The following is a 15493-nucleotide window of genomic DNA, read 5'->3' on the forward strand; positions in this document are numbered from 1 at the left end:
GGGCGACCAGGCGAAGACGTCCATATTGTTCCGCAAGAAATTGATAAGGCGATCCCTTTCACGATCATTGAGGCCGGAGCCGACTTGCACAGTTAGCTCGGGAAAGTTTTCGTGCAAAGGAACTTGGATTAGCAGCTCACCGGGCTCTACCCGATTCTTCTGAGGGCCGACCCGTGCCTCCAGGGTTTCAGCCGAAGGCTGGTCTGTTGCTAGGACCGACACCTCGGTCGGTCGCTTCGCCTCATGGGTCGCCATGTAGCATCATCTCGCTACCGCCTGGTCCCCACGGACTTCGCCAACTCCTTGGCTGGTGGGAAATCGCATGAGCAGGTGGCGAGTTGAGACCACGGCTCGAAGGGCGTTAAGCCCTGGTCTTCCAAGAATGGCATTGTAAGCCGAGGGCAGGCGTATCACAAGGAAGCCCATTCTCACGGTACTTTCTCGAGGGTCGAGCCCGACCGTGACCAGGAGATCGACCTCGCCCTCTACTGGGACCGAATCCCCAGTAAATCCGACCAACGGAGCATTCATCCTCCGCAGTTGCTTTTCTGTCATCCCCATTTTATAATAGGCATCAAAATACAAAACGTTCGCCGAGCTTCCATTATCGATTAAGATGCGTTTTACATCAAATCTATCTATAATCATAGAGATGACCACAGCATCATCATGGGGAGTTTCGACTCCTTCCAGGTCTTCATCTGAGAATGAGATGGCTTCCGAGGCGCGTAGGCGCTTCGAGGAGGTCCCTTCCCCTGAAGCTTCTCCGACCGAGGCCCCGCCTCGGATGGTGTTGATGGTGCCGGCGATGGGCCTATTGGCATTTGGATCCTCAGGTTGTGCGGCTCTCTCCGCTGGCCTTTTCTCTTCACGCCGGCCTCGTACAAACCGATCGAGCACCCCTCGACGAATGAGTGCCTCGATCTCGTCCCGGAGCTGGAAGCAGCCCTCCATATCATGGCCATGATCCCGATGGAAACGGCAGTACTTCTGGAGATCGCGCCGGACTCCGGGATCTCGTCTCGGGGGCGGGGGCCGGAATAATCCCGGCCCTCAATCTCCATGAGGATTTCGGCCCGAGGAGCTGTAAGGGGAGTGTAGTTTTCATACCTCCCTTCGGGCATGCGGGCCCGTGGTGGAAACCTCGGGCGGAGCAGTGACCTCTACTGAGGCGGTCCCCATAATCGGGGTGGACTCTTCAGACGGGGCGGGTTCTTAGCCCGGTGTGGGGACGGGCTTCTGGGATGGCCACGCTCCTCACGGCGTCTTTTCTGCTTCTTGGAAGTCTGCTCGGCGCCGCTCCGTCTAACGGCAACAGCTTCCTCGGCCTTCGCATACTTCCGCGCCCGAACCAGCATTTCAGGGAGGTCCGCAGGGAAATTTTTCTCGATAGAGAAGAGGAACCTATAAGACCGGGCTCCAGTCTTTAGCGCCGACATGGCAATTGACTGGTCAAGCTCCCGAACTTTCCATGTCGCGGCGGTAAATCGGTCCAAATACTCCCTGAGGGACTCTCCCTCCTTTTGTTTTATATCAAGGAGGGAGTCCGATGTCCGCCGTTGGGGCTGGCTGGCGGCAAAGTTGCTGGCAAACTGTATGTCGAGCTGCTCGAAGGAGGAAACGGTACTCAGCTTCAGCCCGGTAAACCAAAGCCGGGCTGGTCCTCGGAGCGTTGCTGGGAAAGCTTTGCACAGCATGGCCTCCGAAGCTCCCTGTAGGGCCATTAAGGCCCGATAACTTTCCAGGTGGTCAAGGGGGTCGGTCCTGCCGTTGTAAGGCTCCACCTGGGGCATTTTGAATCTTGGCGGGACCGGCTTGTCTTCAATTCGTTGGGAGAAGGGGGACCTCGTGGTGAACTCAAAGTCACCATCGCGTCCCGACCTCTTTCCATGGAGTGCCTGAATCTGGCGCTCCAGATTCTCGACCTTCCTGTCGAGCTCATCATTCTGGGGGATCGCCGCGGCGGTCCGCTCCGGTGCAGGTTGCCCTGGGACCGACTCGGCCTCTGATGGTTGTGGCCAGCCACCAGGACCTCTCACCGGATGCTCTCTCCAGAGGGAGGCCTGAAATTGAGAGTCCTGACCTCGGGGGGGGGGGGGGGAGGGGGAATCCGCTTGCAGGAGGCACCGGCTGAACTGGGGCTGGAGGGAGCGGTGCTGTCGGGATGCCCCTAGGTTGCAAGCTTTGGACAGCGGTGGCCAAGGCCTGAACTTGTTGTACCAGGGCATCAAACTGCTCCGGCCGAACTTGAGGAGTTGACTCGGCCGAAGGTGGCGAGTTCTGGACAGAGTGTCCAGGACTGAGTGGAGGACGTCGAGAGGCATTGGAAGCTCCCTTACTTCTCAGTTTCATGGCCGTGACTCGGGCCCTTCCTCTAGCGCCAACTGTTGCTGGAAATTGGACCCGGGGGCGACCGTGGGCTGAGAGGGGAGGAGCTCCGCTGTTGGAACAGTAGTTGGCGGCGCGTCAGCTGGCGGCATCCTCCTCGGAGAGTCCTGCAAGAAAGCCAGTGGCCGGGATCTCCGGCGCCGGCCCTCCGATGCTTAAGTCAGAGGGGGCTAGTATATGAGTGGAGTAAAAGAGAAGAATGTTTGTTCTCGTGTGTTCCTCCCCTTTTCTTTCCCCCCAGGTTCCCTTTTATAGAAGGATATTGTGTTACCTGAGAGGTGACGGGGTAGATTGTCTCTTTGTGATAATTGGGTACGATCATGCTCATTAATGGCTTTGGGGAGAATAAGACCGGATCAGACCGGAGTCAGCAAACTGTCATGGTTGATCGGACCTGTTGGAGTGGTTGAACCGCCGGCCGTGGTGGGCCTGGGGTTCGTGGATGGCAAGTGCATTGATTGCTGAGTGAACCGGTGATTAGGGAGAGCCATACGCTTTGATGGTCCAGTGATATGGAGATCGTCTTGAGCCGTGTCCATTTAATGGTTGGGTGCATTGGAGGTCCGCAGGGGTCACGCGCATTAATGGTAGGACGTGCCGAAGGCCTGCGGAGATCACGTGCCTTAATGGCTTGATGACAGAAACAGAGTACGATGGGGTCGGGTATTTGGTTGTCAGATTCTCTAAGGGATTAGGCTGAGGTTGGATATTTGGACAAGGCATGGGCTCGGCACCTGGTCGGGCGCCGAGCCGAGCTAGTTGCTCGGCGGGCGCCTTTCTGGTCGAGCGCCTTTCTGGTCGGGCGCCCTTCTGGTCGAGCGCCTTTCTGGTCGGCGCTCCCTGGCCGAGCACCTTTGGACTGGCACGACTTGGGTTTTCCCCCCAACACAACTTCATGTTCATTTTTACAACAAGCATATATAATTAGTCAAAAATTTGCAGAACATAGATATAATAATGTTTTAATGCCTACTATTGAACAAATGGAATCTAAATGGAATGAGTATTGGGACAAGATATGTCCTATGCATTACTTAGCTGCTGTATTTGATCCAAGAGTTAAATTGAATGACGTGCTAATTTCACTTGATGCATACTGTGAAAATATGATTCAAGATCCTGAACCTGCTAAAATTGAGGTAAAACAACTTCTTTATGATATTTATGCTATATATGATGAAAAAATTCGTGGATCTAGATTCTCCGTACAAAGCTCTATTTCTTCTTCTAGTAGTTCTCGTTCGTCATCTATTTTTTCATTCATTGCATAGAGAAAACACACATATGCTTCAAGTTCATCTTCATCTTCTTCATCTTTAAGTAGTGAACTAGAATTTTATTTACGAAATGATCTTCAGTCTGCATATGATGAAAATCAAATAGAGAGTCTAGATGTATTATCTTGGTGGAAGAGTGTTAAAAATCAATATCCTGTTATGTCTGCAATTGCACGCGATATTTTAGCTGTGCCGATGTCCACAATAGCATCGGAATTCGCTTTTAGTGCAGGTCGGCGTGTTGTTGATGAAAAGAGAAGTAGGATGACTGGCGAAACGGTTGAGATGCTTCTCTGCTTCAAAGATTGGTTGGATGCTGAGGCGAGACTTCAAGATAAAGGTGGACATAATACAACATCCGCTGATGATGATGATACCAACACTACTGAATAGTGAATACTGAATCACTGATGATTAGTAAGATTTCTTAATTTTTTATAATTGTACATTTTTATTTTTTTAATTGTTAAAGTGAGTCATCTCTATTTTTTCTCCTTTCTTATTGTATTCTGGAGATCAGACCAAGGTCCAAACCTCCCTTCATGTACCATTTTGATTTAAATTAATAAACTGGTAGGGGTCTATGCCAAACCCCTCACCATTAAGGTGGCTTTATATTAATAAATTCTTAGTTTTCAATATTTATTAATTTATTAAAAAAATTATTTCCATTTATTTTAAGGGAGACGGGCCGTGCCTGGCCCGGCCCAGCCCCGGTTCAGGCCCTTATGGGCCGTTTCGGGCTGGCTCGCGGGCCGTGCCGGGCCCAGGCCCTTATGGGCCGTGCCGGGCTGGCTCGCGGGCCGTGCCGGGTTGGCTCGCGGGCCGTGCCGTGCTTGGCCCACGAGTCGTGCCAGCCTAGGCCCTTATGGGCCGTGCCGGGCCGAGGGGCTCGGCCCGCAGGCTAGGAATTGGTAACCCAGCCCCCCCTTTTATGGGCCGTGCTAGGCACGACCCGTTACTGTAGCAAGCGGGCCGTGCCTGCTTCCTGCCGGGTCGTGCCGGGCCATGGGCGGCCCGGCCCAATGCCCATCTCTAATGTTCGGTGAGGATTGCATGTCGCCAAGGCTTGTGGTGGAGAGGGCCCGGGCGCAGGTGGCAGAAATCAGTCATATTACATCAACAGAAGGGCCTTTGACAGCTTGGGATATCTGGGGTTCCCATCTTGCTCTGGCAGTACCCCGTATGGTGTTGTTCACCTGGGAGCCCCTACCTCTGAGCTTCCGCAAGGTCAATTTTGATGTGTCTATCTTAGACGGACGTACGCAGGGTGGCGCGGGGTTAGTTATCAGGGACCTGAATGCCAGAGTGGTGGGAGCAGGTGGCTGTCAGCTATTCGATATTTCGGTTCTTGGTGCAGAGTTGAGGGTTGCGTGGGCAGACCTTTGACATGCCCGGCTAGGTTTGTGAGCTGGCTCAGCCATCCTAGAGGGTGACTCGGCCACGATTATCAGATGGATCTAGAAGGGTCCGAGGGGTGCGGGTGACGACCACCCTCTGCTTCGTGACATCTGGGCCATGACGAGAGATGGAGTGGCCTTTCAGGCCAAACATATCTTCCGTGAAGTTAATGAAGCTGCGGATTGGGTGGCCATCTATGTAGTCATCCATACGGATAGCACCGTATGGATGAGGATGGGTAGTTGCCTCGAGCATTTCAAAATATTTTATTTTTTAATTTTATTGGATGTATCCGTATTCGTCAAAAAAAAAAACATCCAACAATAATTAATTTTAGTTCACGGGCTGGGCGGTACTGCAGCTGCCTTCAGAGAAAAACTCGTTTTGATAGAGAATCCTATAGTGACTCTCATTCACCGATTTGTTTGTTCATATTTTAGTGGGGTTTGGATTTTTTTAACTGTATACAAACTTTCATAATGCATGCATTATGTATGAATATTGAAATCTGTTTTGTATTGATTTTATAAAATTGAATGGGGGGGAGAAGTGGCCGGACGGTCCAAAGAGGCTTCTAGACTCGGTTGGGTCACCCGGTAACGAACGCCGCCGCCGGATATCATGCAGCATCGGCCACGTTTCGATAAGTCCGTAGGGTTTTTCAGCCTGGAGTTTGGCTGCAGCGACTTTTTAGCTGCTTGATGGGCAAGTTTCTGAAACGGTGACCGTCGCTGGTGTTAATGGCCCGCGACTCGAAGCCTTCACTGGAACCTCGAGCATGGCTTCCTTCTGCTGGTCGCGTCGGAGGAAGAATAAAAAAAAAAGTGGTTGGGCGAACACGATATGTTAAAACGTCGAATGTGGAACCGTAAGCGAGTCCATTCAGATGCTGTGGAATAAATAGCTTTGACCATTTTTTTTTCTCCCATACAAAGATGATAGCATAAATATGAAATAAATCGGGCTGAATTTTTCTGACCGAGTAAATTACTTTAAAAACTCGCGAGAAAAATCTATCTCCGTGCAAGGGGAGCCACCCCTTCCACTACGTTGCAGTGCTTCGTGCATTGGATCCATGTAAGCCCTGCATTAAATTAAGAAAGCCTACAGCTGACACCCGTAAGTAAAACCTGTCTATATAGACACTTGAAAACATGATTAGTTTAAAAAAATAAAATAAAACTCCGTCTACATACGCACTTGAAAACATAATTAATTAAAAAAATAATAGAAACTACATATAACAAATGTTCAAAATAAATATTTATGTAGTTATCTTTCCGTGTTTGACTTGGTAACCGGTTCTATTGGGAAGCTTCAACGCCTCCCGCATTTCTCTCCACCTTCACCAGCAGCAAGTCGACAGGGTTTGGTAGCCGTGAAGGCTACCGCCGTTTATTTTTTGCGAGACGTAACGTCGAGGTGGCCGTTTATTTTTTTATGCCTTAATTTTTAAGCGAATCTCGAGCGCTGTTACGCAGCCCCTAACGTCATGAAACCGATTCACGGCGCTCCACGGAAACCTGATCTCCATGATACGGGGCGCCTGTTTCTCCCTGATGATTCTATATTTCGTAACCTCGCACGAGAACTTTCTATGCGGTTTTAGATCTACCGTTCACAGCACAACTCCAAGCCCATCCAGTCCGTTCCTGCGTGCGCCGCCCAACAGCCAGAATGACGCCAAGACCCCAGCATGAACTCGGTCCGCGCACCTCATAAAGGTCAAAGCCAGACCTTTATTAGATCTGGCCCCCACTTAGAAATTTTTGGTGCGGACCAGACTACTCTGCGATTGCGAAAGGAATCTCTGAAATTATTTGAGAAAGACTCTCCAGTCTCCACCTCTCGCTTTTACTACCTAACCAAATTCTAACTATAATTGTAAGTACATAATATAGATATATAACCTGAAAAGGAATGTCAGCTCTCTCTAATAGAGATTTGCACAGATTTCAACCGGATAGCTCTTCCAATATATCTCTATGCGATATGAATCTCTTTTTCCAGTTTTCTGCCCATCCTTCAATCTTCCTTGGCCTGAGGTGAGACCATGTTGGTCTTTTAATCTTGATGTTAAATTAATTTAGATATTAGGAAAAAATCTAAGCAAAGTTTATCTCGTCCTGTAATTCTAACCCCACAGTCTTATTGATGATCACATTTACTTTTCTCCACCTATTAATATATGATATGAAGCCTTATCTTCCACGAAATCACGGCTTTTTCTTCTTCCTGCAACAACATGCAGCTAAGTACATTGACTTTAATTTGTTTCTCACACTTGACGTTTAATATCAAATCCCCAACTCTCTCTTTATATCATGCAGGAGCGCTTGCATACCTTTTTTTTTTTTTTTTAATCTCAAAGATGCTGCAAAGTTTGAGGGAGGAGGTTCTTATATTTCTATGATCTTTTTCTTTTTTATTGAAAATTTTATTTAAATTTTATATAAAAATCGTACAAACAAATAGCAAATTATTTAGTTCAACCATATATTTTAAATTCCATGCTGATTTGGTTTTATGATCCTCGCTCGAGATGATTCTGCACCAATATGGATTACCGGAAGCATTTTCATGATTTTTTTTATTTTTTTTTGTGGATAAGTGGTACACTCTTCTGATGCCAAGATGTAATACACGTGAATTGTAATTGCACCAAAAATTATTCTGATCTACTTATTGAATACTCTCCTATGGATGCTATTACTCTTTAACTTTTACTGTTTACAAATGTACCAGAGGTTGTCATTGCTTAAAAAATTATTCTTCTTAATATTTAATTATTATAAAACCTATGTCTTGTGCAAAATATAAAGTTTGTAATGATAAAACGATGCATGTTTGGCAGCACCATTCATTTAGGTCTCATTTGGTTCAGAAAAAAAAAGATGGTCAAAAAGAAAATAATAAAATATTTTATTAAGTTGAAGTTTTCAAATGAAAAAATGGAAAAGTAGCATTTTTATAAGGATACAATTCCATATTTAATGAAAAAAATTCATGGTGATATAGAAAACTACATTCTCATTGGTTGAGAATTGAAGTTTTTTTTTCTAAAAATATTTTTAAGCCATCAAAATTTATGAGTAAGATTTTTTTAATTAAGAATATAATAAGTATTTAATACAATTTGTTTTAAAAAATTGATGCTCAAGCAAATATGGGCCATTCTGAAAAGTGTTACTTTTTTATAATTAATCAAACATACTAAAATTATCTTCTATGCATCGTATTTTTTAAAATTATCATCTAAAAAAATATTCAAATGAAAAAAAATCTTTCCCGCGGACTTTTAAAGCGCCCTTGTTGGGTGGGATCCGCAACGAAAGAATTCGGTTCGCGCGGCCCGTGTGACCGCCGACAGGGTCCACCGCGTCCGCCCTCCACTCATAGAAAATTCTTCTTAGTTGAACCTGAGAACACGCATAGAAAATTCTGTGAGCGCGTCCTGAGAGAAGACTCTCGAGGAGGAATTGGCGCTTTAACGAAGCCACGGTGACGGCGTCCAACCTCCACTCATGGAAAATTCTGCCTAGTTGGAACCTGAGAACACGCATAGAAAATTCTGTGAGCGCGTCTCGAGAGAAGACTCTCGAGAAGGAATTGTCGCTTTATCAGTGGAAGTAGTGGGTGACGAGCATCACCGTTTCCTTCTTCCACACGTCGATTCTGCACCCTTTCTTACTTTTTAAAAAGTAAGAATAACTGATGATCATTGAAGCTTATGAGGAACGAGTTTCTTTTTCAATGCAACTCACTAAGAAGCTTATATGTAAAGATACTCTTATTTTTGGAGCTTCATCAATGCTGTTGTTTCTTTGCTCTCTTCCAAGCGATAAAAGTGATCTTACTGAATGCTTGGTGGTTGAGGAGAATATATTTTTTTTTTAGTACAATGGCATCTAACATCACACCATACGGGCATGAGTGCAGCCAATAAAATTTTAAAAAAAATAATCGAGAAAAGAAGAAACAACCGTCTGGTTCTTTCAAAAGATTCCACAAGAATGTTAAGCAGCAAAGGAAGCCACTCAATCGGCAATATGTTTCATTACTTCTCTTTTTAAGTTGATAATCGAGTTTGAAAATATTGAGGACTTATTCTGGAATAATCCACCGATTTTGATGTGATTTGCCGGCAGGGATGGAGGGAAAAAAAAAAAAAGAGCGGAAGAAGCAAGCATAGAAGAGTCCCCACCAGTCGCTGTCCTTTCTTTTTATAATTTTCTCCCTCTATTCAATCCATCCTGTCGGATATGGCGAAATTTTTCCCAAATAGATAGATCCTGAGATAAATTTATTGAAAAACTTGGTTAAAACTTTAACATATAGGGCTCATTATTTTGTATTTGAGTTTTTCCTCTTTAGCACCTATTTCATGTCGCAATATTGGATAACATGCAACGGTTAGGTATAATGTGTACATGGCACGTATGAGGTAGAATGTTTGCTTGGAATATCAAACACCCTGAAGATTAAGAAAGATAGGAATTTATCATCTCTGCAATTAAATTCAAGTAGTCTTCAAAAACATCTTAGGGTTGATAGGGGATCTTTATATATTTGCATGTTGCAAGTGAAAGCAAATTTAGCCAAGAATTGTTTAAAATGTCCTAGGTGAGAACCAATATTGCATTATAACTGAAAATCTATTTCAATTTATGTATTATTTTTGTGTTATATGTATTTGTTGCCGTTGGAAATCGGTCTTGACCAAAGTGTCGAGCTAGCTAAACCACTAGCGTACCTAGACGGATGGCTATTTAGATTGTGAAGATAGGCTAAAGATCACAGCTCGTATCTACATTGATGGTTCAATGGCTATTGTGCTAGGATGCAGATGGCTTCGATGCCGGTTGCTTCCAAAATGGCGTTGAACGGCGGAGATCTTGCTTGGATTTTTGCTCTAACGCGAGACTCGACCTAAAACAACAAGGATAGGAAAGTCCTTTTGCTGGAGAGTATACGGTGGGAGACCCTTTAATACCTAAGTTAAATTAACTCTCAAGAAATAGTAGAGGTGTTATGAGAGCGGTAGAGTGGCAGCGCAAAAAAATAAAGAAGCTCAAGAGTACTTACTTGGAGGGTCCTCTGGAAGTTGTTTACATAGGTGAGGTCAGTATCCATCATCGAAAAAATCGGGCGTGCGGTTCGGTCATTTTTAGTAATCGGTCGCATATCCCGAAGATCACGCTTGGGTGTATCGGCCATGCATCTTGCTCTGCGCATCTCACTTTTTCATCACATAGTTATAGAAACCATTTGCAATCATGATCGAGCTATCACCAGTCAGGGTGAGGGGTAGAAATTTGCAGACTTTCCATGTGCCTCTAGGGTCGGCCACGTGGCAGGTTCTAACTAGTCAATCAGAGGTTTCATAACGAACTCTCATTGGTTGGTCTGTCATATTGGCTATTGTTGGTTCCAAGATGTATCAGTACTATTTTTTCGCTATAATATCCACTAAAAATTTATATATTTTCGTATTGCATTAATGTTAATGACAATAAATGTAACATTTTGAGCATTTCTAAGATAGAAAACAAATTGAATTCTTGAAAAAGGAACTGGAGTCAAGTAAAAAGTATAGTCAATCGTTACAGAATGCCATTGCAAGGGTCATAAAGCAAGCGAAACCAGTAGTTAAATATGCATAAGCCAACTAAAAACCAAACTTCTATGTCTTAACAATTTACCAATAATTTTATCAGAACACTTAATATAACTTGGATTGATGCACCTCCTTGATTTAAAAAAAAAAAAAAAGCGAAATAATGCTCCTGCCATTACGGGTGCACATGCTAGTAAAACATGCGGTGAAAACCGGATCCTGTTCTTGTTTACTGTTTGATCGTGACATTTACCATTAAGCATTCAACTCAAATTAGCCCATCACTGCAGATTTTTTTTACCTCGTCCGTTGGCCACTTACATAGTTTTTTTCTTTTTCCAAGAGGAACCTCCCAAAATTCTATCATGTTCCTCTTGTATACTAGCTACTGCAATCGCATCATTGTAGACTACTAATCTCATCCCCTCAATAGTATTAGAAAATTATTAGGTGGACCAGATTCATTATGAATGTAGGATGAAATGAATTCACCTAATAATTCTATCTTAGGATAAAATAAATCAATCTAGATGATTTCATCATAGATAATAAATTTGATCCATCTAATAATTTTTCTAATAACACATGTGGCACAAGGGCTTGCATAATCAAGTGATATCGCTTTTATGAAAAGAAGACAATGTTAATCATTATGTACATAAACTAAAGCGTCACAATGGTATTCCCACTCACCAACACCTTTCTCTTCTTTTCGCCGCCCTCATATATGCAGTCACACGTACCCCCTCTCCACCGCGGCTCTCTCTTCTAGCTATCCTCTAATGGCGTTCCGAGCCAAAGACAAGGATAAACACTCTCTTCTCCTATTCTCCTTCCCCAAGGACAAGGCTTTGAATTCAATACTCGCTAAAGCCAAGTACTTGCTCTACATCCTCCTCTTCTTCTCCCTCTGGCTCTTTCTTCTCTTCCTCTGCTTCCCTCCTTCCCCCGACCTCTCACCCTCCTCTGCCACCGCTGGCGGTGGCGGCCGAGGCGACGATGATCTTCCCCGCCCTCCGGAGAAGTGCGACCCGGACATCGCCCCCTTCTATATCTACGACCTCCCCACCCGCTTCAACCTCGCCCTCCTCCGCCGCTGCCGCTCTCTCAACATGTACACCGACATGTGCCCCCACGTCGCCCACCGCGGCCTCGGCCAGCCCGTCCCTCACCCCCTCTCCTCCTCCGGCGGCGACGCCGCCAGCCCCTCCTGGTACGCCACCCACCAGTTCATCGCCGAGATGATCTTCCACGCCCGAGCCGAGCGCCACCCCTGCCGCACCCTCGACCCCTCCTCCGCCTTCCTCTTCTACGTTCCCTTCTACGCCGGCCTCTACACTTCGTCTGTTTTCCGGGAATCTGATCGTGCTGTCCGCGACGCCCTCGCCGTCGATTTGGCCGCCCACATCTCCGCCCACGCCTCCTTCCGCCGCGGCCACGGCCGCGACCACTTCCTCGCCCTCGGCCGCACTGCCTGGGACCTCATGCGCTCCGACGCAGCCTCCTCGCGGGACTTCGGCGCCAACCGCCTCCTCGTCCTCCCCGAAGTCCTCAACATGTCCGTCCTCACCGTGGAGCGCCACCCCTGGGACGGCCGCAACCAATTCGCCATCCCCTACCCTTCCTACTTCCACCCCTTCTCCGCCGACGAGGTGGCCGCGTGGCAGGCCGAGGTCCGGCGGTCCAAAAGGAGCTACCTTTTCACGTTCGTCGGCGGGCCGAGAAATGCCACCGACAAGGCGGCCGTCCGAGCGGAGATCCTCCGTCAGTGCGGAGCCTCGGACCGATGCCTCCGGGTCGAGTGCGAACCGGGCTCTCCCAGGTGCCACGATCCAGACCGGGTTCTCGCGGTGATGAAGCAGGCCGAGTTTTGCCTCCAGCCGCCGGGCGACTCGTTCACGCGGCGGTCCGTGTTCGACTCGGTTCTGGCCGGGTGCGTCCCGGTTTTCTTCTCGGAGCACACGGCCTACACGCAGTACAAGTGGTACGTACCGAGCCGGGCCGAGGAGTGGTCGGTTTTCCTGGGTCCAGACCGGTCGGGTCGCATCGGGGAGGAGCTGAGCCGGATTCCGAAGGAAGCGGTAGAGAGGATGCGGGAGACGGTGATCGATATGATCCCGAGGGTTACGTACGCGCACCCGAACGCGAGCCGGTCCGCTCTCGGGTTCAGGGACGCGGTCGACGTGGCTCTGGTCGAGCTCACCAAGCACGTGCGGTCCAGGCTCCACAAAACGTAGAAGTTGGCCGGCGGGGACCAAGAAGCAGCGTTGATGGGGAACAGGTGGAGGGAGTTCGATCATTGTCGTCAGCACACAGGGACCCACTAGAGTAATTATTTGTTGGTTCTTATAAAAATAATGTGTGATCTCTTGGCAACATCCATTGTAATTAACATCTGTTATATTATATTATCTTGTAACGATGATGGAAGAAAGAAATTGACCATTTAACTTACCTGCCTTTTTGGGGTAATTATTCATGCAAGACTTGTTGCCATCGTCGAGTAAATGGACACCCGAGAAAGAACAGGGGAGATGGCCCTCACTCATAAAGAAATTTTGGTCGTTTAGATGAGCGTGATGTCATGCTTAGGGGGTTGGCTCGCACTTCCCAGTTGGCGTAAAATTGTGTGAAAAAGTGGTCTTTTACCATAAAACCAGGAGGTTTGAGTGACCTTGCACGTACCGCGGTGTCTGCCACATGGGGTGGCGGAACTGAATGCAGTGGCCCTTCGCCGGTCGCCTTCTTGTTTCTTTTTCCGCAGTCTTTGTCTTGTTGCAAGGTGTGCAGTAGATGGGATACATGATTTACGGAGGCTGATAGTCCCCTCCGAACGCTCGTTCTGCGGAAACGCAAACCACCACTTTACTTGACAGTGCCCAACTCTGGGAAACAGACAGGTCGGATTTTTTTTGTTTTTTGACCGATAAAGGGGATGAGATGGTAAGCATTTTGTTCATCTTTAGCTGTGGTGGTTTTTTTTTATATTTATTATTGCTGGTGGTCCAAACCGAGAACGATTGGCACAGCGGTGTGAACGGGGTTCCGTTTGAGTTGTCTTGGTTGGTGTTGATTGCGCTCCACCTTCCACCGGAAAACCTGCAAGCAAGCCTCGCACCACCACTGGGGTAGTGGGGGCCCTCCGACGATCAAGTCAGAGGAGATTGGAGGAGAAGGAGAGATAATAGTAGCAAGTAGGAGAATGCTCTGGTAGTTCTTGCTTACCTCCCCCCTTCTCCCCCCAGCCGCATATATACCAGGCTGGGGGGTCCTTCTGGGGGGTTGGTCATCGTGTGGCACGATGGAGTTGCCACTGACATGGCCGTTACAGGGCGTCGTGGGGCAGCGCTGGGTACGGCCATGACAGGGCGTAGTGGAGCTCCGCTTTGTACGGCTGTTACAGGAGATCGTGGAGCAGCGCCGGATACGACCGTTGCAGGGAGTAGTGGAGCAGAGGGTCGCGGCGTGCTTCAGAGGAACAGCCTGTCGTTGTCGAGAGATTGCCGACTCGGGGTCGGATTGCTGGATCAAGGGGCAGCCGACTCGGGGTCGGGCTGCGAAGCCGAAGATATCCGACTCGGGGTCGGGTTACTGAATCAAGGGGCAGCCGACTCGGGGTCGGGCTGCGAAGCCGAAGATATCCGACTCGGGGTCGGGTTACTGAATCAAGGGGCAGCCGACTCGGGGTCGGGCTGCGAAGCCGAAGATATCCGACTCGGGGTCGGGTTACTGGATCAAGGGGCCGCTGTAGTCTTCTTGGGCGCGCGTGCCGGTCACGTGGGGCATGGTGGCTGAGTTCCCCCGTAACAGTAGCCCCCCACTTCCGAGCCTGGAACCAGAAGGGGAACGGGTGAAGGAAGTGATGCTTCGAGATTGCCGCCATCCCTCAGAGAGGCGCGCGCGCTTCGAGCTCCCCGCCTTCTTTATGGCGTATGGCGGTTGTTGCTGACCTGGCAGTCTGAGGATTTCGGCGGACATCCTTCCTTAATGGCGTCGATTCGCCTTTGGGGCGCGAGCGACCCTTCGGCAGCCAGGCGTCTTCTGGCGTCACCGAGGCGTCACCCACCTTTCCGCCTATTTAACCGGGGGTCCTTCTCCGTCCGCCTTTCTCTTTACAGACATCTTCGAGTTTCTCCTTTGCGCTGCCGTCATCGCCGTCGGACTGTTCGCTTGCTCCTCCTTTGACGCTCTCGGAGCCGTTCTTCCTTCTCTTCCGGTGAGTTGCCTCATTCTTTAATTTAGGGCTCTCCATACTCTCCTTTTGTATTAGTGTACTCCAGTCGTTCCGGTCCTTTCCCCCTTCTTGACCCTGTCCTGACCGTAGATTCACTGGCCATTAGGGATGGGCGAAGTGAGAGCAGACCGCATTAAGTCGGAGTTGGTCGCCGAAGACCTAGATAGGTTCGTGGCTCGATACCACCTTCCCGAGGCCTGCAATGTTACACTCCCGGGGCCTGAGGAGAGGATGTCCCATCCTCCTCCAGGGAAGGTTGCCATCAATGAGGGCATTCTTCAGGCCGGGTTCCGCTTTCCCCCCTCAGACTTAGTCGTTCAGGTGCTTCGGGGTTTAAGAGTGGCGCCGACGCAACTGGTGCCGAACTCATGGCGCGCCCTGACGGCCTTTCAGGTTCTCTGCCGCATGCACGAGGTTCCCGCCACCCTGAATGTCTTTTGGGAATGCTACGGCCTGAGCGGCCACCCCCAGGATAAAGGGTGGTGGTGCTTTGCGGCGCGGCGAGGGTGCGGCCTCGTCAAGGAGGCTCCTACCTCCATTCACGGCTGGAAGGGGCGCTTCTTTTTCATTGACGCA

At 48.4% G+C, this 15493-nt stretch overlaps 1 protein-coding gene across 1 annotated transcript; it reads left to right on the forward strand.

Annotated features, from left to right (window-relative positions):
* Positions 1-11366: 11366 nt before the first annotated feature.
* LOC103713324 (Exostosin family protein) lies at positions 11367-13137 on the forward strand. The gene has a single exon (XM_008800206.5). It carries the CDS (start codon positions 11466-11468, stop codon positions 12918-12920), a length of 1455 nt encoding a protein of 484 aa, XP_008798428.4. The 5' UTR covers positions 11367-11465; the 3' UTR covers positions 12921-13137.
* The last annotated feature ends 2356 nt before the right edge of the window (positions 13138-15493 follow it).

This window comes from Phoenix dactylifera, chromosome 1 (assembly GCF_051530095.1).
Source record: "Phoenix dactylifera cultivar Ajwa chromosome 1, Ajwa_hap1_PhDact_Kaust_v1.1, whole genome shotgun sequence".
Taxonomy (NCBI): Eukaryota; Viridiplantae; Streptophyta; class Magnoliopsida; order Arecales; family Arecaceae; genus Phoenix; species Phoenix dactylifera.